This window comes from Lacerta agilis, chromosome 10, assembly GCF_009819535.1.
Source record: "Lacerta agilis isolate rLacAgi1 chromosome 10, rLacAgi1.pri, whole genome shotgun sequence".
NCBI lineage: Eukaryota > Metazoa > Chordata > Lepidosauria > Squamata > Lacertidae > Lacerta > Lacerta agilis.
In genome coordinates, this window is record NC_046321.1 from 38,425,527 (window position 1) to 38,452,512 (window position 26,986).

Consider the following 26,986-nt stretch of genomic DNA (forward strand, 5'->3'; position numbering starts at 1 on the left):
ATTACCCATCTTTCCTCAAACCTGGACAATATTATTCCTAATCTCAGTTGTAAGAGGCTGATTACAAATACTCTGGTGTGGTGAACTCTGCATATGACCAGAGATTATTACAAAGCCATGCATTGCAAGTATGTTCTGGTGTGCCTTGGTTCAAATGAAGCAATAATCTTTCGTCTGTTGGTTGGAGTATTTTGTTCTGTACTTTTAATTTAGAGGGGGAAAGTGTTTTGTATAATGAAAAGTTAAACTGATTGGGGGAGAGAGAGAGAAAAACAGCATGCAATTTGTAACAAGTGCTTCTTACATTTTTAAAAAAGTGAGTTTGTTTACTTTTTGGCAATGTATGTGTAGGTGTCATGAATATGTGAATTCAAAATCCTATGTCATGTGGTATGAAATAATTTCTAATTGAGAGGTATGGAGTCAGTCTTGCCTGAAAGTCATAGGGGCCCTCTTACATGCAAGCTATTCTCAATTCCATAGATGTGCAGAGAATAACTGGTGCTTTTTAGTGAGGAAACAGTAGCACTCAGCACACTTTCCTAAACAAGTCCTGTTATAAGAAAAACAGCAAGGTTAAAAACTGCGGCCCTACCAAGTCAAAATGTTTCCAGCTGCCACTGGCATAGTACACAACAACCCTGCAGTATAGTCGACTTTTAATATTGCAAGTTACCTACCTTTGGATTTCCAGTCAAAACTCCCATACCTTTCAGTTTGCAGCAGAGGCTAGTCATTCTGCTTAATTGACCCCTTAGGCATTCTCCCAGGACAAATCAAACACTCAGCTGTATGCAGAAACCTCCTACTCTCTTGACTTGCCTGCAGACCTATTGCCCTTTCAAATGTCCAAAACCTTTGTTAAAAAGCCATGATGTAAGACCCAAGCTGGACCATAGATTCATGTCTTTGATGCTGTTCCCCCCCCCCACAGTCTTGGGTTAATAATAATAATAATAATAATAATAATAATAATAATAATAATTTATTTATACCCCGCCCATCTGGCTGGGTCTCCCCGGCCACTCTGGGCGGCCTCCAACAAATACTAAAATACAATACAAAATCACAAATTAAAAACTTCCCTAAACATAGATTAGGGTTAATGCATAGATTTTCTGCAAAATGTTGTTGCCCTGCTTGAGACCGATAGGAAATTCAGGCGCTGCATTATGACAGCTGTGTAGTGAAAGCAGAGTTGCTGATATCGGCATGCAGGTTTGCAGAAGCAGCAAAAATGATGAGGGAGTGGGATTGAAGGGGCAAGATCTCCCCACCCCCACCCCAAAGTGACCATAGAATATTGAGTGTCTGTTGAGCAGGGGAAACGAATGAAAATCTGGAGGAAAGGGAAATGCAGTATCCTACAGCTGATTGTAACATTGAATAGGAGCACTGCAAAATGTAACATTGGTTGTTGTTTACAGGTCCCCCTAATTCCAGGTGTTCCTTTGTTTGAAGAATAAGCTTTTTGGTCTGACCTGGTTGCATTGAAATTGGCCCTAATGTTCATTAATATCAATGGCGGTTTGCCTCAAGTGTGCTGTTGGGTCCTTGGAGAGCTCAACCATTTGGCTCTACGACACTGCGTTTTGTTTCCATTGCTAGATTGCTGTGCTTTGAGAAGGGAGCAATTACGTGTTTCTTGTGGGATTGCAACCATGGTGAAAAATCTGGAAAGTTACTCATTAGTGGCAAAGAAAAGGTGAAAAAAAAAGTCAATGCACTAGGGGTAGAAATATATGTTCATGGACCATGCTTTCAGCCACTGCTTCCTACTTCACCCTTTTCCAACTCAGAACCCATTTAATTGTAGCCTTGAACTATGAGGTCTTAAACCTCTAGTGGAGCCAAATTAAATACAACTAGTTCTAGATGCCCTGCTCATTATGTGTCCTGAGTATACCAATTGTATGGTGCACTTAGGATATCTGCTTCCGAGTCTCTGTTTGCCCCCATGCTAACTTGCTGGTACCCACACCCAGCCAGCAGTGACTTACCCACACATGGGAAACATCACAAGAGTAACAAATGCAACAACAGTGGCAATCTCTTTTATAGCAAAAAGATGCAGCTACCCACCAATGGCGATTTTGCTCACAGGCATCTCCTGTAACAAGCACACAGTAACAGCGCCAATCAACAGGTAGCAATTTGTCATTGTAGCAAGCCTACTAACAGTTCCCAGCTGTCAGGGAGAGTTCTAGGCAGAAGGAACAATAGCAATCACTCTGCCTACCCTCATATTTTTTCTATTGCTTTTTATTGTTTTGATATATTTTATCCTTTTAATGTTCATTGTGCAGCCCAGGGAATGTGTGTTGTTGGGGAGGCTATATAAATATAGCCAAACAGAGTGAGCAACGTACAGCTGACACATTTAGGCAGTTTAAATAGCCTTCCTAGAGTTCTTATTTCACGAGAACGTTTTTATGTTGCATTGGAAGTTATATGCTGTTTTCCATCAATACACAGAGGCAACAATACAGTTCAGTCAATGCATAAAGGTAAAGGTAAAGGTACCCCTGACTGTTAGGTTGAGTTGCGGATGACTCTGGGGTTGTATTGCTCATCTCGCTCTATAGGCAGAGGGAGCCAGCGTTTGTACACATACAGTTTCTGGGTCATGTGGCCAGCATGACTAAGCTGCTTCTGGTGAACCAGAGCAGCACACGGAAACACCGTTTACCTTCCCGCAGGAGCAGTACGTATTTATCTACTTGCACTTTGATGTGCTTTTGAACTGATAGGTGGGCAGGAGCTGGGACCGAGCAACAGGAGCTCACCCCGTCGCGGGGATTCAAACCGCTGACCTTCTGATCGGCAAGCCCTAGGCTCTGTGGTTTAGACCACAGTGCCACCTGCATCCCGTCAATGCATATGATTAACAAAACAAAGGTACCAAAGTCTTGAAGAAGAACTTTTGGCTTCTGCTTTCTTTGGCTGCCCTGATACAGTTAGAAGGGTGCTGTAGCTAAGGTGGCAGTTATAGGGTTTGGAGACTGAAGCGTGCTATGTGATCTCAGGTATTATCTTCCGGCTGAGGCTGCGTGGCGTCAAGGCGTAAGCAGCAAACTTGTCTGAAGTGTTGTCCGATGCTTCAAAATTTGTGTGTATCTATCCCAGTTGCAAATAACTGAGCCATGTTTATTGGTATGACTCACTTTCCCACTCAATCCTTCAAGTACTTTATAAAAGGAATCGAGTCCAAAAGCAGAGATAAAACACCAATATAAGCCACTCAGAATATTAACACACAAGAAGAGTAGAGCATCTAGGAAAAGAACAAGAATGGGAGCCAATAACATGGGCTAGAATAGCAGAATCACTTGAGATCAAAGGCAAAATAGAATAGTCATGGTTTGATGATAGTTGTAATATATGGATGGCATATTAGTTAATAATTTTAGCTAGTACACAGTGATTCTGTTCATTTCCATTTCCTGATGTTTTAAGGTTAATAATCTTCTGAACTAACATAGAATTTCTAAGATGTTGGCCATAAATGTTTATTGAGAAATATCCAACAGCATATTGGATTTGTGAAATTACCTTGTGTTGCACAACATCAGGCATCTTAAGATAGGTTATGATAATTGTGACATTAATTGATTTTCCAAAAGCTACCCTTAGGCTAGGCTGCAACAATCTTGGAACAAATTAGCTCTGTAGAAATGCATTTCTGTCCTCCTCATTTTGAGGAAGGAATTACGGTATGTGAAAGGCAATTAGCTTTCTTATTGGAAGAGATCACCTAAGTGGAGGCCTGACTCCGACCTAGACTGCCAAGAAGGGTAGAGCGTTATGACATTTTTAATGTTGACTTTCTGCTGAGTTCTGCGTTGAAGTTGAGCTCTGCTATAGGAAAGTGTTGGGAAGTGCTATCTTTGTCAATTAATAGTAGCCATGGGCACCACTACAAACAGTCAGAAGATGGCACGCAGGAGAGTGAGTGGGCGGATAAAGGTCAGATAAAATAAACGAACTTAGAAAATGAAATCTTTGACATGATTTCAAAGGACACTGTCTGTGCCAATCTGCTGGTGAGACTTTAAACATATCCCTGTCCTGAAAGAGGAACACTTCCAGAACTGTGGATCATTAATTATTATTAATAATTGACAATATCATTAATAATTAATGATTATAACAAATCAATAAATAAATCTATTATTATTATTATTATTATTATTATTATTATTATTATTATTATTATTATTATAATACTGCCAGGAAGGGAGTCAATCTTGAAATGATTGAATTTATTTTATATAATAGCTTCCTGCAAGCTTTTGGTACTTAGAGGATTATTTTTCATACCTCCCTCCATTTGTTTTTTTGCTTTCAGAAATGATGTGTGAAGTGATGCCCACGATAAACGAGGACACCCCGATGAGCCAAAGGGGGTCCCAGAGCAGTGGCTCGGACTCGGATTCTCACTTTGAGCAGCTTATGGTGAATATGCTAGATGAGAGGGACCGTCTCTTGGACACACTTCGAGAGACGCAGGAAAGTCTTTCTCTGGCCCAGCAACGTCTCCAGGATGTCATCTACGATAGAGATTCTCTCCAGCGGCAGCTCAACTCTGCACTGCCCCAGGTACGTTGAGTGTCCACACATTCCCGGTCATTTTGACTCACAAACATTGCGTTTGCAGCACGTAATCTCAATGGATAATATATGTGTTCCTTAACGATCCAGTGTAAGAAGCTACAAAGCACTTTTTGTATGGTTTAACTATTGGACTTAAGCACTGACACTTAGTGTGCCTAGTTATAGGTTCAATAAGACAGGAAATTGAGCCCTTGAATGTGCAAATTGCCTCTGGTTTCATCAGAAAGTCATATGCCTTTCTCCAGAGCTTTATATGTGCTCCAGTGTGCAGGTGGAACAACTATGCCCTTTAAGCAGCCTTTCTCATTCCCTTCAGTAGAAAGGAAAGCATGCCAAGGCATCCCTTTGTAGGCACAATGCTACCCTTACCTCTGAAATGAATGGCAAGACCTTACAGATTGAATGGGACTGCCCTGCACCTGTACTCTGCACATTGGATCTCTTCCACTTAACAGGTTTGCTAGGTTTAGATGACCATCGCTGCATTTTAAGGTTTGCTTTAAACTTTAGGTGCTGCAAGACAGGAAACAACATGGATGTATCTATTGATTGATTCAGGGCAGTGTACAATCTAATATCAATGCAATGCAAAAATAAAAGTAATAGACACTTAAGCCAATTAATAAAACATACGTGGTAAATTAGTCTAAGGGAAAGGATGCTCTTCATCTGAGCCAAATCAGGCATAAGGTAGCCTAACATCAAAGCCATGCCAATGCATGCCCGCCCCACAGAAAACCATATTGGGAAGCCTGGAGAGCAATGCATCCCCACTGCCCATTGCCTGCCACTACTGCACACAATGTCACAGACGAGTCTGCAGATATATTTCCCATGGAAATAGAGGCATATATTCAATTCTCGGTAACTCTGCTCAAGCTTCCCCTTCCAGCTTTCCCACTGACTTTTTTTTTTTTAAGCTCCCTGATACTATTTATATCAGAGCCTCAAAGCTACAGTCTTTAAGATACAGTTGCAAACCACATGCAAGCAGTTGCAAAATGCAAGGGCGCTTCTTGCACACAGCAAGGAACACAAGTCTCTTTGCCAAGATATTTCTACCCCCTTGCTTTGATCTTAAAGATAAGGGGACCCCTGATCGTTGGGTCCAGTCGTGGACGACTCTGGGGTTGCGGCACTCATCTCGCTTTACTGGCCGAGGGAGCTGGCGTACAGCTTCTGGGTCACGTGGCCAGCAAGACTAAGCTGCTTCTGGTGAACCAGAGCAGTGCACAGAAACGCCGTTTACCTTTCCGCCAGAGCAGTACCTATTTATCTATTTGCACTTTGAGGTGCTTTCGAACTGCTAGGTTGGCAGGAGCTGTGACCGAACAATGGGAGCTGACCCCGTCGCGGGGATTCAAACCGCCAACCTTCTGATCAGCAAGCCCTAGGCTCAGTGGTTTAGACCACAGCGATCTTGCAGCATTGCAATTGCATCAGACATCAAGTTGCACAGCATCAACCCCCCCCTTCCCTCTCTCTGCTGTTTCCCGTTATACAGCTGATGGGCAAGGGCGGTGATCCCAAAGGTCAGGTGAAATACCTGCTTTCACAGGTGTCTGGAAGAGGGAGCATCAGTGAATCCAGATGCAGCTATCCCAACAGGACAAATGCTATGTTGGGAAATGCTTCTTCTACACCCCCTTAAAGGTTTAAGAGCCCTGTTGTCCTGTGTTCCTCATGAACTCTGGTCCCAAAACTATCATACTATGGTGGGAAGGGAAGGGCTGAGCGCATTTAAACCATGCTAGAGGTGTCTAGCATGGGCTACAAACCCATTATTGGGGCTAGAGGGGGGAAAATGTTTCCCTTTATTTATATGGGTGTACAGATCTCGAGATAAACTGGAACCAACCGATATTGGAACAGAAGAAGAAGCATTCTGAGCCGTGAGCTGTTGGCCCAAGCCTTGAAGCGGTGTGGGTAGGTGGGGACAATTGCCCTTAAACAGAAAACTCTTGGGACTTGGATTGGAGAGAAGTGGAGGTGCATGCCCTCCAAGTCCCAGAGAGCTTTACTTTCTGGTGGCATTTTCTACTCCCAGGTAGGAGGAGTTTGTATGACTGGCAGCAGGGAGAGAAAGCAAGCTGCATAATAAATTGGGGACAATGAGATCCGGGGGATATTGGGAGTCAGTAGTGGTGGCAGGACTTGCAGAATTCAGAACATATACTGTATGAGTAAATGAGACAGACCTCTGGGCTCCAGAAAGCAGAGAGGAACTGACACTACATCCTAGGGACAGGGAACTGTGTCTAAATGGAGTTCATAACTCATTTATAATTCTTGTGCATACATATCATTCTGCTATGCTTTACTACAAGTTGCAAATCAGGAAGCCAGAAACACATGAAGCTTGAATAAAGGAACTTAAATCAGCTAAAGGACACAATTAAATCTCTTTTTTAAAAAAGATAAGATTCTTCATGGGGAAGTCAAGGACATTATAATGATATTTTTATTATTATTAGGCCCAGAAAAATGATATTTGGGCACTGCCAAGACAATATGCTATTTGTGTTTGCAAATCGTGTGACTTAAGGCATGTCTGGATGGCAGTAACAGCTGGACTTTGATCATTTCTTACTACGTTCTGTCTTAACCCCAGGCAGCAGCGAAATCCTTCAAAAGCCCATGTGCCATTTCTTGAGCCACATTCTGTAGATGAAAGGGTGGCAGTTTGAAACATTGCAGTATCCCTTAAGATTCCTTCCTCTTCCTACCTATTGTCTTTCAACTTCACCTTGCCCAAACAAATGGAACCTGATATTCTTTAGCCACGTGTAGAGACCAGTCTCTTCCTGTGCGTTGTCGTCAGTGGTTATACAGTGTCATTGCAAAATAAGGCAGGCAAAATAAGCTGCTGCTAAATGTGAAGCCTGTTTGGTGATGTTTGGTAGCAGCTATTAATTTGTTCCACCCTCGGAAAAGTGGGGTTACTGTATGTGTATGTCCCGAGGCTTGTGATGCAATATCTAAAGCATGGAATAGGATCACATTTACAATCTGATGGAATCGGATGGTAGTGCGAAGAAAGCAGGCAGTACCTTCAATATAATTGGAGCAAGTAGAGTTATATTCTAGAGTGTATTATAACCATTTAATATTTAATAAATATGGTAGACAACAATCTGCCCCTATTTAGTAAAATCTGGCATTTAGCATTTATTCCCAGGAGCTGCACATTATTTCGGATTTAGCATGCACTTGAACTTTAGCAGCGATGGGTATACAGATCTTGATCTATCCAGCTTCATTTCTAGTTTATTACAAAGGCCTGTTTTTAACCTTACTTATGTAATATGTGAGATGGTAAATGTTCCGCTATTACAGTTCTGGTTGAGTAGTTGCTGTGAATATAAATGGCTAATTTAAGAAACTGTATGTGAGCTTTTATTTGGAATCAGTTAGTGAAGAAGGGATACGATTTTTTCCTTATGCAAAGAGACTTAGTTCTGATGCATACATGTTTAAGAAGCAGAAGACTGGCAAGAAATAAGATTTTTTTATAATTGTTTTATCTTCCTTGTGGAAGCTTTGTCCACTGGGAATGACAGAGCTAGTTTTACTGAACTCTCATCAAATAATGATGCACATTTCAAATCCTCTCCTTGTTTCTTTATAAAACAGAGCTAGGCAGGATGAGTATCGTAATCTAACACCAAACAGGTGGAGCATGTGGATTTTGGTAAAGGTAAAGGGACCCCTGACAATGAGGTCCAGTCGCAGATGACTCTGGGGTTGCTGCGCTCATCTTGCTTTATTGGCCAAGGGAGCCGGCGTACAGCTTCCGGGTCATGTGGCCAGCATGACAAAGCCACTTCTGGCGAACCAGAGCAGCGCAAGGAAACACCGTTTACCTTCCCGCCAGAGTGGTACCTATTTATCTACTTGCACTTTGACGTGCTTTCAAACTGATAGGTGGGCATGAGCTGGGACCGAACAATGGGAGCTCACCCTGTTGCGGGGATTCGAACTGCCGACCTTCCGATTGGCAAGCCCTAGGCTCTGTGGTTTAACTGGCAAAGAGAAGTGTTCAGAATCTGTGCTCATCTTCTTAGGGCATGATGAGAGCCTGTTGGATCACGCCAATGGCTCATCTAGTGTTGTGTTCTCACAGTGGCCCCCCAGATGCCCACGAGAAACCTGCAATTAGGACCTGAGCACAACAGCACTCTTTACCCTGTGGTTTTTGCCAACTAGTATGCAGAAGCATACAGCCTCCAACCAGGGAGGACAGAACACAGCCATCAGGATTGATACCCTTATTTTCCATGAATTTGCTGGTCTTCTTTTAAAGGTGTCTGAATCAGTGGCCACCGCCACCTCTTGTATGAGCAATTTCCATCCTCGTCCAATCTAGATATTACGTGCTGCTTTCTGCCATTTTGTTTACAGTGGTCTACTAGACCAGGGTGGGGAGCCTCAGGCATGGAAACCCCCTGAGCATAGGTGCCAACTCCTAGGGCCCAAGGCAGTTTTGGTCCCCCAAATGCATTTTTGGAGGAGGCCACCCCCCTCAATTTTCAGAGGGCATTCGGCTCTGCCCCTGGCTCCTCATGATGTTGATGTCAGGATGTCTCACAATGGCGTGTTGGGTCCCCCCAATCCTCTGACGAAGCTGGCACCTCTGTCCCTGAGGCCTCTCCTTCAGCCGTTGTGACTCTCCTTAGGCTGCACCCCTCCCCCTAGGCTACACCCCCCCCCCCCACACAGACCCTGTCCTGCATTCTCCTCAATTGCTTTCCCCACAGCTGGAATGTGTCCTTGGATTTTTCATAATATTCCTTGCCAATTTGGATGGCTGCAGATGGAGAGATGTATGTGCATGTCGACTTTTGCATGGCTGGAATGTCCTCTGCTGTACAAAGGTGAGATTCACATCCATTGCTCTGCCTCCTTTTGCCTCTGACTCTGCTCCCCCACTGACACATGGCTGCTGGAAGGTTGCCCATGAGGAACATGGTCCTTAGGCTGAGAAAGGTTCACCACAATGCCTGGCATAGGCTGACCTCGGTACATTTCCGTATTAGTGGCTGGGCTCAATGTAGCACATTCCTAAATTGGTTTAATCAGAAGGAACTTCAATAGGACTCGCTATCTAGTTGGTGTGTTTAGCACTGAAGCCTTTCCTTATCAAAGTTTCCAGCACAGGAATATTGGTAAGGAAGGGTCACCTGGAGAGAAACACTTTTTGTGTGACTCTCCTTTCCTTTCAGTGCATGCTTAAAGAAGAGTTCAGGGTGTGTAATGAGGTGTACTGTGTTCATGCAAGCCAGAAGTTAACGGTCTGAGGATCTGTTGCAGCACACAGCGATTCCTTGGAAGACAAAAAAAAAAAAATGTGGAAAAGGTTTCTTGAAATTTAGGAAGTTTTAAAAACACCACATGGATTCCCCTCCCCCCCATTGCGATTGAGTTATTATTTTTCTCTTTTTATGAACTTCCACATTAATCCTAAATATGTTGCTTGGAAATAGATGCCTAGGCAGCTGCTTTGAATAATAAATGACATAATTCAAAGACTTCCTCTCTGTGTGTGTGTAAGAGAGGGGGGGCTTTTAAGTGATGCAGATTGTTACTTGTGTTAATTGATTTTAATGGGTCTACACTTAGATGGATGCAATGTTAATGTTGCTGGGACTGAGAACAAGCATGGCCATCCTCTTTCCCACCCTAAAGCAGCCCAACGAGGACTGAGCCTTAAGGAAGCATGGCCTCACTCAAATCTGCTTCCATTATATAAAACTCAACACAGGGCACACTCCAAGGGAATGGGATGCTAACTATAGAAGGAGACTTGCTACTAGTTGTTCTCTAAATTCCCTGGTCTTTTCCTTGTAATAACTACTTGAACACAGGACATAATGTGATGTCTTCGTGCTATATGCTGCTCTGCTCATGGTTTGTATCATTGGCTTTTGGCAGCCTGGTTGCACAAGTATAAATTCTTCTTCTTCTTTGGCGATCAATTGTAGCCGAGTAAGATTGTCTTCCATGAACACGGTTTTAATAGTGAGTCCATAAGTGACTGTGGAGGCCAAATCTGGATCCACACGCCCTTCTACAGTGGGGACATAGGTTTCCGGACCAGAGTTGATCATGGTGAGGGTTTGACAAATGTGCATTCCTCTTACCACGTTTCTTCCTTTTGTCCTGAGTTTGAGCATCTTCAAAACCCATGACACCTTTGGTAAAGGCTGTTCTCCATTTGGAGCACTCACATGCCAGTATTTCCCAATTGCTGGTGTTTATACTATTTTTTAAGATTTGCCTTGAGAGAGTCTTTAAACTTATTTTGTTGACCAGCAGCATTACGCTTACCATTTTTAAGTTCGGAGTAGAGTAGTTGCTTTGGAATATGATAATCAGGCATCCGAACAACATGACCAGTCCAACAAAGCTGATGTTGAAGAATCATTGCTTCGACTCTGGTAATCTTTGCTTCTTCCAGTATACTGGTATTAGTTTGCCTGTCTTCCCAAGTGATGTGTAATTTTTTTTGGAGACACCATTGATGGAATCTTTTGAGGAGTTGGAGATGGCGTTTGTAAGTGGTCCATGTTTCACAAGCATACAGTAAGGTTGGTAGTACAATAGCTTTGTAAACAAGCATTTTGGTTTCCCTGTGAATGTCCCAGTCCTCAAGAACTCTGCACTTCAATTGGGATACTAGATTTCAGCACCAATGTTGGCCCTTGTGGAAAGATAAATTAGCGGATCTGTGGTATGCAAATACCTGAAAGTTCTGACAAAAACCCAGATGTAGGATTGTCCATCTTTTAACAAACCTAGGCAACTGCTCACTAAACAGGGCCTTCTTTCCAGATGTTGAGGAGGTAGCTAAGTGATACATCTCCATCAGTAGGCATAAGGTAAAGGTAAAGAGACCCCTGACCATTAGGTCCAGTCGCGGACGACTCTGGGGTTGCAGCGCTCATCTCACTCTATAGGCCAAGGGAGCCAGCATACAGCTTCCGGGTCATGTGGCCAGCATGACTAAGCCACTTCTGGTGAACCAGAGCAGCGCACGGAAATGCTATTTACCTTCCCACCGGAGCGGTACCTATTTATCTACTTGCACTTTGATGTGCTTTCAAACTGCTAGGTGGGCAGGAGCAGGGATCAAGGAATGGGAGCTCACCCCATCGTGGGGATTCGAACATAGCTGCTCCAAATGGTCCCAAATGCCATCTCAGATTATTGAAACAAAAATACTTTAAAAATATATAGGTTATTTTGTTATTATTATATGTGTATATATTTATATAGTTATTTGTACCCTGCCTTTTTTCCATGATGGGACTCAAGGCATCCAAAAGCCTACCAGCAGGAGTAGATAAATACGTACCACTGCAGTGGGAAGGTAAATGGTGTTTCCATGCGCTCTGGCTTCCATCACGGTGTCCCGTTGCTCTAGATGCGGTTTAGTCATGTTGGCCACATGACCCGGAAAGCTGTCTGTGGACAAACGCCAGCTCACTTGGCCTGAAAGCGGAGACGAGCTCCCCACCCCATAGTCAATTTTGACTAGACTTAACCGTGATGGGGTCCTTTACCTTTTTACAGATAGATATAAGAACCACTAAAAACACAGAAAAACAATAATTTAAAAACAGTTGTATGCACGCACACATGCACACTCACATGCACACACGCATACATCTATAATGTCCTGTTGCTGGTTTCTAGAAGCTTCATGTCTCGCCATTGTTGGGGGAAAAGGGTGTTGGAGTACACAGGCTGTGAGATCCAGCATGGTTCGTATCCAGAGTATAATGTACCACCACACACATTTGTTGAACTCAATGCTAGTTGTGGGTGTGGAAGGGAAGAGGTGTAGATCAACAATAGCTTTGCATGAGTTGCAGTATCTAATTCTTTTGCAATTGTTTCAATATCTAATTGTGCTGTAAATTTTGCTGCAAACAAAGAGACCTGCACTATGGTATTTACTTGGAAGAAATGCTCTGGAGGTTTTTTGCTTTTTTTGTCTTTAGAATGCAAGCTTGTGGAATCCTTGGGGGAGGGTAAAAAGGAAATAGTCAGGAAAGGAAATGTAAAAATGACCTTGCTCTATTGAACCAGTACATGCAATATGATCAATATGAAGCTTTAATTGGGTTGTGTTAAGGAAATTCATGATAGTCTTACATTTTCTTCATTACTGTTGAGCAATAAGGATTTTGCTGATTCAGGGAAGGGAAGTGCAATCTGGGAAGAAAATAATTAGGTTGTTTAATAACATGAAAGTAGCAACCTGCCATTCTTCTCTCCTTCATTATTATTTCTCCACACCAGCAGTATCGATTTGGTCACCGTGCATGTACTAGAAAAACCTCCACATATAAATCAGACATGCAGACAAATAAATAACAAATCTGGGCACATTTGCAACATATAATATTAACTTTTTAAAGGATGTGTTTGTGTGTATGCATGACTGTGTTCCATAGAAATAAGTGGGATATGCCGATTCTAGTTCAGGGTTTATTGCAATGTCTTATCCTTCTTAAAGATGTGTGTACTGAGCTTTCTAATAATTATTGAACATGTGTAGCCTTCACAATGGAAGCATCAGATCTGAAGCCAATGCATAGATCTTTGGAATCCCCTGATTCATGTCTGAGCCTCGTAAAATGTCAGCAAAGCTCTTTTAGACAGCATGAAGGGCAGAATGGATGTGGGAGTAGGGAAGAGGGAGACTGTGGCTGCTAGCCCCACCTGAACCGTACTTACATTCATTGGCCAGTCTGTATAGCATCTTCTCCTTTACCATTTGTGTATGTGTAGTGCTTTCTCCGTGTAATTGGAAACCATGAAATGCTTAGGCTCTGTGCCAGCATCCAAATGATTACACATGTGTTGGATTGCTGCAATGCTATCACACCATACATATGGCAGTTCGACTTCTCCCATCATCGAAGGGCAAGAGACTCTAGTAGGAGTAGCCAGTCATGCCTTCCAGATTAATTTGAATCAGCACACTTGTGCTCTAGCCCAGCTTTTGAACAGCAACTTCAATTAATCCTGACCATTGGCCAAGCTGAATGGGGCTAATTGGAGTTGTATTACAATATCTGGAGGATACCATGTTGGCTATCCCCAAAGAACAGTAGATCTTAGACTTACCTATGTCACAGGATAAAGCATCCTTTGCTGTTGGCTGAGACTGGTGGTGTGGTTGTGCTGGCTGGGGCTGCTGGGAGTTGTAGCCCAAAATACCTGGAGGGCAGATAGAGGTAGTGCAAGTATTTCTCAGAAAACCAAGAAATGTGTTCACTCTTGCCACAACTGTGCTGGTGTGCATTGTTATCTAGGGCAGTAGTCTTCAACCTTTGCAGACCCAGGACCCACTTTAAACTCAAGCATGCATTTGGGGGACCCGTTTCTTAACCTTTTACCACATATTTGCATGGTGGTAGTGCTCCTGTTGGGGATGCGGGTGGTGCTGTGGGTTAAACCACAGAGCCTAGGGTTTGCTGATCAGAAGGTCGGCGGTTTGAATCCCCACAATGGGGTGAGCTCCTGTTGCTTGGTCACAGCTCCTGCCCACCTAGCAGTTTGAAAGCACACCAAAACTGCAAGTAGATAAATAGGTACTGCTCCGGCGGGAAGGTAAACAGTGTTTCTGTGCGCTGCTCTGGTTCGCCAGAAGCAGCTTTGTCATGCTGGCCACATGACCCAGAAGCTGTACACTGGCTCCCTCGGCCAGTAACGTGAGATGAGCGTCGCAACCCCAGAGTCAGACACGACAGGACCTAATGGTCAGGGGTCCCTTTATCTTTACCTTTAGTGCTCCTGTTGCGACCCACCATGGGTCAGGTCACCAGTTGAAGACCAGGGACCTAGGGGAAGCGGATTGCCCTTGTCATTTTCAAGGAGCCAAGGGGTGGGGGACTTCTAAGGCATATCCAGCTATTTTGTGCAGGTGTGCCCCCCCATAGTAGAATAAGGATGGTACATGTTAATCTTCTGCAACCGCTGCATATATATATATGGTTGGAATGGCATATGCGTGCCTTGCAGTCCTTTGATGCTAACTTTGATCAGACCAACTCTAGATGTTTACATTTATTTCCAAAAAATGTTATGCCTCAAGTCAAAGAACATGAGTTGCCTTGTGGAATGCAGTGGAAGGAAATCCGGGGGGGGGGGGGGAGGCATAAAACAAAAGTATCCAGCAAAAATTATCCATGGCTTTCAGCAGGAACAGTGTGTCCCAGTCTCCACATTTAATTCTGGTTCATAAATGTCCCTATCAGTTACTTTAACTTGGAGCAGACACATTAATGGGCACATAAACTATTTGATGGCTCATTATCTCCAAGCCTGTAAAGACACATGGCATAAACATGAGATAAAAATAAATCCAGACGGGTCAATGGTGTGGTGTTTGTTGCCTCTTAGATACTTTGCCTCTGAGGATAAAGCTGAAGTGGCAAGTGGGGTGGGGTGAGAAACCCAACAAAAACCCTGAAGGATAAAAAGCAGGCACCTGGTACATTGTAACAAAAGGAAATGCTACTTTAATGATAATTAAAGTAAAAAGCTTGCAAAAGGAAGCTGTCTGCCTGAGATTAATGGCTCTGTTGTTTTGTTTGAGCAGAAAACCAAAGGGAAGCAGACCTTGTTGTATCTTTTAAAAGCATAGTTTTATTTATTTCAGAAAACTATGGTGAACAAAAGCCCAAAGCTTCCTAAAGTGACTGTTCTTTCCAGGCTATGTGATGTTTCTGAGGCTGAAATATTGTGTGGGGATAAGCCCCAGTGAATGTAGTAGGGCTTACTTCTGAGCAGACATATAGAAGACTGACTTTTCATACAGCCTGATCCTTTGTGTATTTATTTAGAGATGCATAGTGAACTCCACTCGAAGGGGGGCACATTGCTATACCACTCAGAACCAGTTCCTGCCTTTGTAGTGCTTTACTTTTGAGCAAGGGAAGGCCAGGCCAGGGCCCATCTATGTAGGAGTTTAATGTGGATTTCAAGCTTTATGTGTCTTGATCTTTTGCGGGAGTGCCATCCATCCACATGACATACTCCGCATCCAAATACTTGCATGCCTCGTATTTGCACTGCATACCCATAATGGACCTAAGTTTTCTGGTTCTTATGGAGGGCGGGGAAGTAGTAGCTCAGGGGTTCATCAAACACCGCCACATAAAATATCAATGGCACAGCATGGGCACCACCTCAGCGTCAAATCACGTGATTTGCATGTAGAAGGTCTCCATTTCATCCTTCTTTTATCCATCTAAGGAAGACCTGGTAACAGGAACTGGAGTAAGACATCTGATGAAGCCAGGGGTGTGGGGTGTGGAGCTGCTGCCAGTTAGAGCAGATGAGTGTCCTACATGAGGAATTTCCTGTATTCCTATGAAATTGCAAGGAAGATGCTCTTGAAACTCCAGTCCCTGCAAAGATTTGTTTGGGTGCCTTTAACATTGTCCATCTCTATAGCTCTACGCATAATTGTCAGGGCTGCATCTTAAACCCTGGGTTGTGCTTTAGTGTGTCTTTATTAAAATGGACGTATAGACTCCCACTATATTCCTGTGACTTCTCTGGCTTCTGTCATATTTAATTTTGGAGGGGTGTTTCCTAGTAGCTTCTTTCACTTTTTGTGTTTTGCTTCTTTCTATGGAGTGGGTGACTTTTTGCCAGACTTTGCTCCTATTAAGTGATAAGTGGCTTGATAAGTTAACATTTTAGATGTTTCCATGATTGTGCTTTTATCAAGTACCATATATACTAGATAGCCTTTCTTCAGACTGTTGAGTATGACAAGGACCATTATACTATAGTGAATAAGGATGAGGAGTGACCCTATAGGAGGAGTGGTAGCTCAGCAGTAGAGCATCTATTTTGCATGTGGATTGATCCCTGGTTCAATCCCTCGCATCAGCAGATAAGGCAGGAAATGTCCCCTGCCTGAAACTACGGGAAGCTGCTTCTAGTCAGTGCAGACAGTACTGAGCTTGCTGGACCAATGGCATGACTTGGTCATAAGGCAGCTTCTTACATTCCTGGTGCATTTGCTGTTTTTGTAATAAATGCACACTTTAGAAAGTTTTGAATTTTTTTGGAGGGTGTAGTCACTTTTTGGGCCAACTTATATTAAAAATTAAACTAAGGGCCTGATCCAAACTCCATTAGTGCTGCAGGCAGAACCATGAAGAAGGCCTTAATAGAGGATGGGGAGAACCTGTGATCCTCCAAATGTTGTTGGACTCCATTAGCGGCAACTAGCATGACCAATGGCCAGTGATTGTGAAAGGTCTTCTTCAACTGCATCTGGAAGCTCAGATTCCACACCTTTGCTTTAAATGTAAAAGATTCAAGACTTCCTGGTATAGTAGAGGGTAATTCAAAACGTAAATCTTCCAACAGCAGGTTCAGCACTTCTTGGAGTTTCACTTGATGAAACTCAGCCATACGAAGGGGAAACACACTTTATAACAGCGGCACTAATAATAAAATGGAATATATGTATTTGAAAGTTGGTTGTGCTATGTGTATGCATCTTCATTACAGATTGTGGGGGAAATCAGCTTCCCTGTCAGAGTTTTCTGAATTCTTTTACCACATAGCTCAATCTCACGGCAGTTTATTAAAAATAAAATAATTTACATTTTAAATTGTGTATTGCTCAAGCAGAGTCCATAGCAAGGAAAAATCTAGCACATATTATAAATGGATGACTTAGTGCAAGAATGTATCGCAGTAAATAAATATAGAATTAAATATTAGTTGTCAAGGGCAAGGCTAATTCACGGTTACTTTGCTTATTTATTGAAACAAAATGAGGCGTATTTGCATAGATAAAACAAGACATCCCCTTTTCAACAGATCACATTTTCTTTAGCATTTTACACAAAGTTCAGCTGACAGAAATGCAAAACAGGCAACACCAAAGTCTCTAAAAACATTTAGTGACATTTGGAAGAAATTTCCTCTCTTCTCACGCCTGGGCTGTGAAAATCTGCACTAGGGGCAAGGGTGAAAATGGGTCTGTGCTGATAATCACAACAGGCCTTGCAGGTATGCAGGAAAATTGAGAATTTTGGGGTGGGAAAACCTGTATTTCCCAAACTGGGAAACTGGCAACCTGTGATGTGCATGTGCAGTTATACAATTCCGAAGACTAGCAGCAGTAGTGCTGTGTTATTGTTGTTGTTGAATTACATTTATATTCCACCTTTCCTCCAAGGAGTTCCGGATGACATACATGGTTTTCCTACTCCCAGTTGTTTCTTACAACACTCTGCGAGCTAGGTTAGTCTTGGGGATGCTGACTAGCCCAAGATCATGCAGTGAGCTTCATGGCTGAGTGGGGATTTGAACTCCAGTCTCCTTTACCTTTACCTTTACCTCCTAGGACCTGGTTCAACACCCTAACCCTTATTCCAAACTGGTTAGGGGTTTTTGTGCATTTGCAAGAAGCAGATGTGCAACCACTGGAGGATTTGAATGTCAGTGAAGCAGGTGTTTTGTTTGGCCTCAAAGACCACACTCGGGGGAAGGGGAAGAGACTGAAGGGAGCGTGAGCAGAGGAAGCACTTGGCTCAGCCCACCCTGGAAGTTGCAGTCGCCGTGAATCTGGCTGTCCTTTGATAACAGAACCTGAAGAGTGACAAAAGATAGCAAGGAAAATGGACAAATGTAGAGCAGTTTTGTGCGCATGTGTGAACACAGAAGAATGAATGACACTTTCAGCATTAGAAACAAGGAAGCAAATATACCTTGTGCCGAAAGAAACATGATCACAGGGGGGGTTGAGCAAGGATGTTGGGAAAGTGACAGTTCGACAGGCTTCAGATTTACAGTGACCCATTCATCACTGCAGACTTTGCATGGAAGAGGAAGGTTAGCGCTTGAGCCAGATGCATATTTCTGAGACTAAAGGGTTTGTGTGTCTGAAACATGGCGGAGTGATAGAAGGTAAGCAGCAGAGCATTGGCAGGAGGGGAGAATTGGAGAGAGAGAAGCTGCCACAATCATTTAACAGGAAGATGGAAACATAAATGGGGATGATGACAAGCATGTGTCAATTGCTTGCTCGTGTAAGCTTTAGATGGGTACCCTCCACACATAAGCGCACTTAGAGCATGAATTAACCCATTTATGTTTAGAGTTAGGACATCCGTTGGCAGGCACACTGCTGACATGCTGTCCCTATACATGGATAGGCAAACTCACATTTATAGTGCATTTATAGGTGAAGGGGAAATGTGTGGAGTGCTTACACATGTTTATCTGGTGGGGCAGAACTGCAGCAGCAGCTTCCTGGCAGGCATCACTGCCACTTACCAGAAGGGCTGAGATGGTGGTGTCAAGGTCAGGGCTGCAAAGCCAATCCAGTACAGTCGTACCTTGGAAGTCGAACAGAATCCGTTCTGGAAGTCTGTTTGACTTCCAAAAGTTCAGAAACCAAAGCACAGCTTCTGATTGGCTGCAGGAAGGTCCTGCAGCCAATCGGAAACCGCTGAAGCCCCATCGGACTTCTGGCTTCCAAAAGAACGTTCAAAAACCAGAACCCTCACTTCCAGGTTTCGATCGTCTGGGAGCCAAGGCGTTTGAGATCCAAGGTACGACTGTACTCTTGGTGGTGTTCCCACAGTGCCTTGGCACTGCCCATCTTGGAAAGCAGCAGTGATTCTACTGCCAGAAGGCTTTTTCTACAGCTCCATCCCAGCGGACATACCACTCCTGATGACAGTATGTTAACCATGGCTGTCATCATGTCTGCTTCAACCCCTAGGAGACTGCATTTAAAAAAAAATGTAGATAATGTCACCAAGAGAGGAGAGCAGCAAATAAAATAGATGGGGTGTCTTCCAGGTTGACAAATAACAAATCCTATTAGTCCCTGCCCAGTATGGCCAATGGTCATGAATGGTGGAAGTCCAAAACATCTGGAGTGCAATGTGTTTGAGGAGGATCCTGTAGGAAACTTAACTAAAGAAAAGTAAGTGGAATCATGTGCAGAAAAACAGTCCTGTGGGTGGGAGACCATATGTCATAGACTAGGAGGAGGAAGTAGCAATATGAAAAGTTAATGAAGGTCAGTAAAAGAAAGTATGTGTCTGTTGTTTTGTGTGTGTGTGTGTGTGTGTGTGTGTGTGTATGTATCAAAGATTAAGTAGCTTTAAAAGTGCACGTAATCGTGTCCACATTGCTGCCCCAGTTTAAACTAGAGTGATAGGTAGGTGAATGGGTGAGAAACCTACAGAGACACCCCCATAATTTTTCTAAACTAAATTAAATGTTTGAATGTTAACGTGAAGACACGTGGGGTCCCAGGCACAAACCAGGGTGGCTGCTCCTCCTCTAGTGACATGAAATCTAAAGACCTTGTATGGTTACCAGATTTTTTTTCAATGAATCCGGGGACACTTTTTTTTTTTTTTGGAAGCTGAGTAGCAACAGGGAGTCAGTAGTGGGGATGGTGAGGCAAGAGACCCTGGGCCTAAGCACACATGTATATTGTATTGTATAAAGACTTGATGAATTTTGGCAGTGGTGGCAAAACAAATGCAAGGACTGTGCTGGGGTTGCAGAGCCCATTATCTTGATGGAGATGCAAATTGCCCTGTTTTGATCAACAGATGGATCATTTGGTGAGCAGAGAGTGGGCATTGATGCCTCCCACTAAATTGATCTGCATGAATCAGCTGAGAAGGAGGAACTCTGTGTGTGTGTGTGTGTGTGTGTGTGTGTGTGTGTGTGGAGAGAGAGAGAGAGAGATTTGTGTCCACTTTTAAAAGAAATGAACTAAATATTTCAAATGTTATAAAAGTGGTGATCCTTGTTTAGCATGCCATCACACTCCTACTCTTGTTGTTGTTTAGTTGTTTAGTCATGTCTGACTCTTCGTGACCCCATGGACCAGAGCACGCCAGGCACTCCTGTCTTCCACTGCCTCCCGCAGTTTGGTCAGACTCATATTGGTAGCTTTGAGAACACTGTCCAACCATCTCGTCCTCTGTTGTCCCCTTCTCCTTGTGCCCTCCATCTTTCCCAACATCAGGGTCTTTTCCAGGGAGTCTTCTCTTCTCATGAGGTGGCCAAAGTATTGGAGCCTCAGCCTCAGCTATCCTTAAAGGTAAAGGTAAAGGTAAAGGGACCCCTGACCATTAGGTCCAGTCGGGTCCGACTCTGGGGTTGTGGCACTCATCTTGCGGTACTGGCCGACAGAGCCGGCCAGCATGACTAAGCCACTTCTGGTGAACCAGAGCAGCACACAGAAACACCGTTTACCTTCCTGCTGGAGCGGTCCCTATTTATCTACTTGCACTTTGACGTGCTTTCGAACTGCTAGGTGGGCAGGAGATGAGACCGAGCAATGGGAGCTCACCCTGTCGCGGGGATTCAAACGTTGACCTTCTGATCAGCAAGCCCTAGGCTCTGTGGTTTAACCCACAGCGCCACCCATCAGCTATCCTTAGGATACCTGAAATGCAAAATGTGGTAACTGACCAACAACATTTTCCACAGCATGTCCTTCATAAGAGATCATGATGTATAGCATTAAAAAAGCACCTTTGGCAAACCAAAGAATGTTAAGATACCTATAAAATAAATTTAACAAACTCAGTACAAAAGTAAATCCAGTCTTGTGTTTCTTCTTTAGCAAGATACTTGTAAATTCCCAAGGTTTCTCTCCCCTGATTGAGTCATTCTGAGGCTCCCAATTGGAATCTTACATTATTTAATTTGCTTTCAATGTTTTAACACTGTTAATTGGTTTCTGCATAATATTTTCCTGTTCCTGGATGTTTTGACAAGCTATTTCTGCTATTAATGAGTATGATACCCTATTTGGACATATGCCAGTGTAATGCCCACTCTTTAAAATGGAAGAGTACTAAATTTAGTCTGTTTACATTATTTTTCTTCCCTAAGTAGTCTATAAAAGTTTAAGCAGCACAGCTTGCCTGTATATAGCTCATATCCATGGACACAAACAGGTTACCTTCAATTAAAGCAATTTAGGTCCCTTGCAATTAGTTCTTCTAAAGATTACATTTGTATTTTTAATCCCTTGATTTCACATAACAAGCATGCTCTGAAAAGTCTTCACAATCTTTAGCAGACTGTCTTATCATTATTTTTGTTTTCATTATGCAATATATTTGCATAAGAAAAAAATACCAACAACCCCAGTTTCAGTATGATTTTATAATGAATTATGATGGCTTACTAGGCAATGATCACATCTGCTGTTTATGATTGTGTTGAAGGGGGTCATACTAATAGTTTGCATCCCTAAGGTATTACTAAATGACAATCTGTTTTATACCAAGTGCCTGAAAGTAATTAATCACAAGATTTTCCTAAATAATAAAATTTAATAAAAATGGTAGCAGTTTTCTTCCTTGCTAACTGAAATAAAGATGGACTATACAAGAATACAAGAGTAAAGGTAAAGGGCCCCCTGACTGCGTTAGTTCAGTCGTGGATGACTCTGGGGTTGTGCGCTCATCTCACTTTACTGGCCGAGGGAGCCAGTGTACAGCTTCCGGGTCATGTGGCCAGCATGACCAAGCTGCTTCTGGCGAACCAGAGCAGCACACAGAAACGCTGTTTACCTTCCCGCCGGAGCGGTACCTATTTATCTACTTGAAGTGCATGCTTTCAAACTGCTAGGTTGGCAGGAGCAGGGACCAAGCAATGAGAGCTCACTCCTTCGCAGGGATTCGAACCGCACACCTTCTGACCGGCAAGCCCTGGACTCTGTGGTTTAACCCACAGCGCCACCCGCGTCCCGCTACAAGAGTATCCAAGGGCTTTTCTTCATGAGACCTGTGAAACTCAGCCTCTTATTTTATGCTGGAAGTAAATAGGCACTTGTAAGCTCAGTGAGCTTCTTGTTTTCCCCCTCCTTTGTGATCCTGTCCTGTTTAAGTTAATATACATCTATAGCTTCTGCTATTACTACCCTGATGATTTTGAGTGAACCTCTTATTTGCAATCAAACGTTGTTCCTATCTTCTTTTTATTTAATCTTCTTTCTTTTGCCAAGGATAGGGTCCCATTCACTTTTCACGCTTGTAATTCATGAGTTATTTAAATGTACATGCTCACGTCCCATCTAAATCTGGCTGCTGCATTCTCCTCCTTTTCCTCTCGCTTTTGATCAAATTCTTTCTCTCAATCCGGTCCAAGCTAAACACACAGCTGGTAAGTACCTTTGTAAACCGGACTGCTGATTACTGCTGATGGGCTGCAGTGCTTTCGCTTTCAGTAGAGTCTAATGAGCTTAGCATTGATCTGTCCCTTTCACTACAAAGTTGCATCACAGTTTATTGCTCAGCTGAGTCATTCAATAGAGCAGGTGCCTTGCCCTATTGGTACCAGTGAGGAGTTCTACAATGGAAAGCAGAGGAATAACTTAAAAAAAAGAAAAACCTCATTCCTTGCAATCATTCACAGGATTAGATAGATAATCTATGCAAGGTATACAAAGAGGCAGTGTCAGGTAGTGGTTAGAGCATGAGACGAGGATTGGGGAAACCCAGAATCAAATCCCAACTGAGACACGAAGCTCACTGGTGACCTGTGCCCAGTTTACTCTGTTTTTCAGCATAGCAGGGTTGCTGTAGGAATAACATATAGGGAGAACGATACTAGCAGCGTTGGGCTCATTGGAGGAAAGTTGGGGTATAAAAGTAACTGATGATAATCACAGCAAAGTGAATTACATTATAGCTGTGCACCTTTGTGAAATGAATCCGTACTCTGTTAAAATCAACTTTTAGCATTTATTATTATTATTATTATTATTTACTAAATTTGTATACTACCCTTCATCCATAGACCACAGGGCAGTTCACAACATAAAAATACAAAATATGGGTAGTACAGGTGTGAAGTCGTTAGTTTGGTTCAAAGGTCAGCCCAGCAGTGCCCTTTGAAGCAATATTTTATCATGGCAAGCACAGATAATTTTTTCTTCTCAGCAGGGAAGGCAAATGTCCTTGGGCAATAGTTAGGCAACCAACCATGATGACAAAGCTACCATCCCTTCTGCCTAAGTGCACAGTTTTTATACCTCTTGACCTGTATCAAGTTTGAACTCTTGCCCAGGAAATTAGTTGAAGTGCCCTTTTATAGATTAGCAGAAAGTAAAAATATATCCTGCAAAAGAGTGAAAATAAGACTTTTAAAAGGTATTTCCCATTGCATTTTGCAAACAGCAGTACCTTATTCTGGGCAATGGTTTCACATGATGAAATGATACAATCCATTAAGAATTTGATGGTAATGTTAATTTATTTGGGTGCCACCTTTTTGAGCAAAAGCAGTTCATGTAAACATCCAAAGTCTAAAATATAAGTAAGCCACCATTGAACTAGCAGTATCCTCCGAAAGCATTAAAGTAGCAATACTGATAAACATAAATGGCCAAAGCTTAGCAGTGTTGGCAGCTGCAAAAAGGGAGGAAAGCTTCTATTGTGATTCACAGGGAGTTTCGTTCTTCGCTTATGTTGGAACCTGCCCTCAACAGACTTGGACAGCATAGAGGAAAATAAGGGAGCAAGAGGCATTGTGAGCAGACACTGGAGAGATGGCCCTTGATCATGACAAACTACCATTTCCTGTGTTATCTGACATTTTAAAAACATGAAATTCACGGGTGAAGTATAGTTTCAGGATAACTTTTGATTGTTTAGGTCTAAGAGTGTTGGTTTTCCCAGCTGGTTCCAACAACAAATAAACTTAGAAAACCCAATAAAAGCAGCCAGGAAAGTGCTTTAATTTGTCTTATTTTTTTGACAGCTGGGACTGACTGACTTTGAAAATGCTTTCACATTTTCACTTTTATGTTGAGTAGGAGAAACCATCAACTTATTTTATTTAATAGCCATTTCCTGCCAGTATGGAGAGAATATAATCAATGCATCCATAAAGCAGAGATGTGGACACCCCCCCCCCCACAATGCAAATGATGCTGTTGTTTTTGCTTGTAAGTTTGTCTTGCTTTTAGGTTGCATTTTTACCTTATGTTCTACTGTGCCTCCTTTGTATAAACAGTCTTGTATACTTCTGTAGAAGGGTGTGGTGTAAATTAATCATCATCATCAACTGGAAATGCTACGCAGTACTATCTTAAGCCATTAGCAGTAGCTCTTGAAAAGAATAGAGACCAATGTCTGAATGTGAACATGCTACAATGGCAGGGATTCTTCAAAAACAGACTTGAGTTACAATCTCTCTGTGATGCTTGTCGGAACTGCTGGGAGACAATTTGATGTCCGTGTTATATGTCCAGTGAGCATGATGGAATGTTTTGAAGTGTGTTCAAATTCTCAGAAGAAATGGTTTTGGAGAAATACCATGCTCCATAAAAACCATTTGACTAAGTTTCCTTTCTGTCTTCATGACTAGTCACCTCCCTTGAATTTTTGCTTTGAACCCCTTGCAAAGATCTGCCCTGGCTCACCCTTTCAGTCATTTGGTACAATCTTCACATGCATCGTCACCCTGTCTCTAGATTCTACTCATTCTTATCATTCCCTCCAGATGTTTTAGCTATAATATAAATCCAGCTTTTTAAAACAACAACAACAACCTTGCAGTTTAATATTGGATTTAAGGCTATCTCATGTAGGTTCAAGCTCCACAAAGCCAGGAAATTGGAAGCAAAGTCTTATCAGATGCACCCCTATCTTCTCCATTGATGTTGTGCAGTGTCACAAATTATGCTTGCTTATGACTTGCTCTCCATGCACCTGTATTTTTCCTTGGTCTTTCAGGCTCACATCCAGATAAGGAGGGTGGAGTGTCCCTTGTCCTGTATGGCTTTATGAAGCACTTGAGCCTTACTGTATGGCTGGAGACACTCTCCTCTGAATTGACCCAAGCTTGTGGCTTCAGTCAGTAGTTGGAAAGATGAGTTAAAGACTGAGAGGCCCCTCTTTGCCTTTCTTATGACTCACCACAAACTTTTGTTTGTTTGTTTGTATTGCACTGCAATGAGGCTGAACGATACGTACGAGAGAGTTCAAGTTTCTTGCTTTGGATTTGGAAGTGCAACTTGATAGACAGGAGAAAAATATTTGTTCACCGCCACGTTGAGATTTCTATCAGCTGACATGTTACAAGACATCTGGGATTGCTTTGGAGATGCTTGGTGGGGACAGCTCCTCAAGTTTCCGAATGAGTTGATTGTCAAAAGAAAAACCCATTAGCAGCCCCTCGTTTCACCACGGCATGACACTGTTATATTTCATAACTAGAGGAATGGGAATCGCACAAGTTATCCCTCTGGTGGCTTCATCTGCAAACACTGTAGTCCTGGTGAAATCTCTGCATACAGTGAAAATCTGGCATATTCATAGACCGCATTAGGTGGATCGTGTATGCCATGTTTGCTCAGTACTTGCCATTTTTTAAGCTATAGGATTTTCAAGCTTATCATGGCAGAACCTTTCCTGCTGCTACACCCCAAAGCTAGCTACCACCTTAATTGCCAGTAATATCTGCTGTCTGAGGCAGCCACTTCAATCTGTGTCAGAGTTGAGCTAAGAGGCAAAGGGCGAATTCCCCATGCAGGCATTGCTACAGAATTTTGCAGGCCTCTTTGAATGTAATCTTTCACTGACATGCCCCTCAACAACAAAAACTGTAATGCAATGTGTAGTGAAAGTTCAATCAAATGGAATGGGTTCTGTATTTCTGGTATATATGTGATCCTTTCTGGTCAGGCAGCTGTTCAGGCAACTGAATCTTCATTTACCTGCTTCCTACCATCAGATTAACCCACGAGAAATGTAAACTAGGAGAGGGTATAAAATTGTGATGGGAACTGTCAGACTGGTACTGCAGTGAATTGCATTTCTTGAAATCTATACTAAGCAGTGTGTGAGCATAGTTGAGGGGTGACAACAGAACAGCTGCAAATATTTTTTGCACTCTCAATGTACCTTTGATTCCCAATGCCTTCTATTTCAATTGATTTCAAATCTAGACTACCATACTTGCACAGCTTAATCAATAGTCATTCTTGGTACAAGACAATAGCAGTCTATGGTGCATATAACATGCAATTTAAGGAATGTCAGAAGGAATATGCAACACTGGAACTATTGAGAAAATAACATGGCAATTATAAATGTTGCTGATGAGTATTTTTTGTGGAGAAATTTCTGGTTGTGATAAGAGAAGAAATGCCCTAAATTAGGTTGGGTAATTTGTCCGGAATAATGTTGTTGTTTTTCCTTTACCCAGCTATAATTCCTCTTGAGTGGCGAATTAAAAACCCTTGAGTGCATTAGTATGCCAAGTTCTCAAGATTAGCTTTAGGTACAACAATGCATTACTGCAAGTGCACGAGTGGCCACTAGGACAGCACTAATGT

General features: G+C 42.6%; 1 protein-coding gene across 12 annotated transcripts in view; it reads left to right on the top strand.

Moving 5' to 3' along the window:
* PPFIA2 (PTPRF interacting protein alpha 2) overlaps positions 1-26,986 on the top strand; it is a 258,382-nt gene that overhangs the window by 6,225 nt on the left and 225,171 nt on the right. For all 12 annotated transcript variants that reach the window (XM_033162610.1, XM_033162595.1, XM_033162597.1 and 9 more), the window contains exon 2: positions 4,349-4,599. In XM_033162610.1, the coding sequence (XP_033018501.1) occupies positions 4,351-4,599 (249 nt within the window). In that variant the 5' untranslated portion in view covers positions 4,349-4,350. The remainder of the gene's footprint in view (positions 1-4,348; positions 4,600-26,986) is intronic.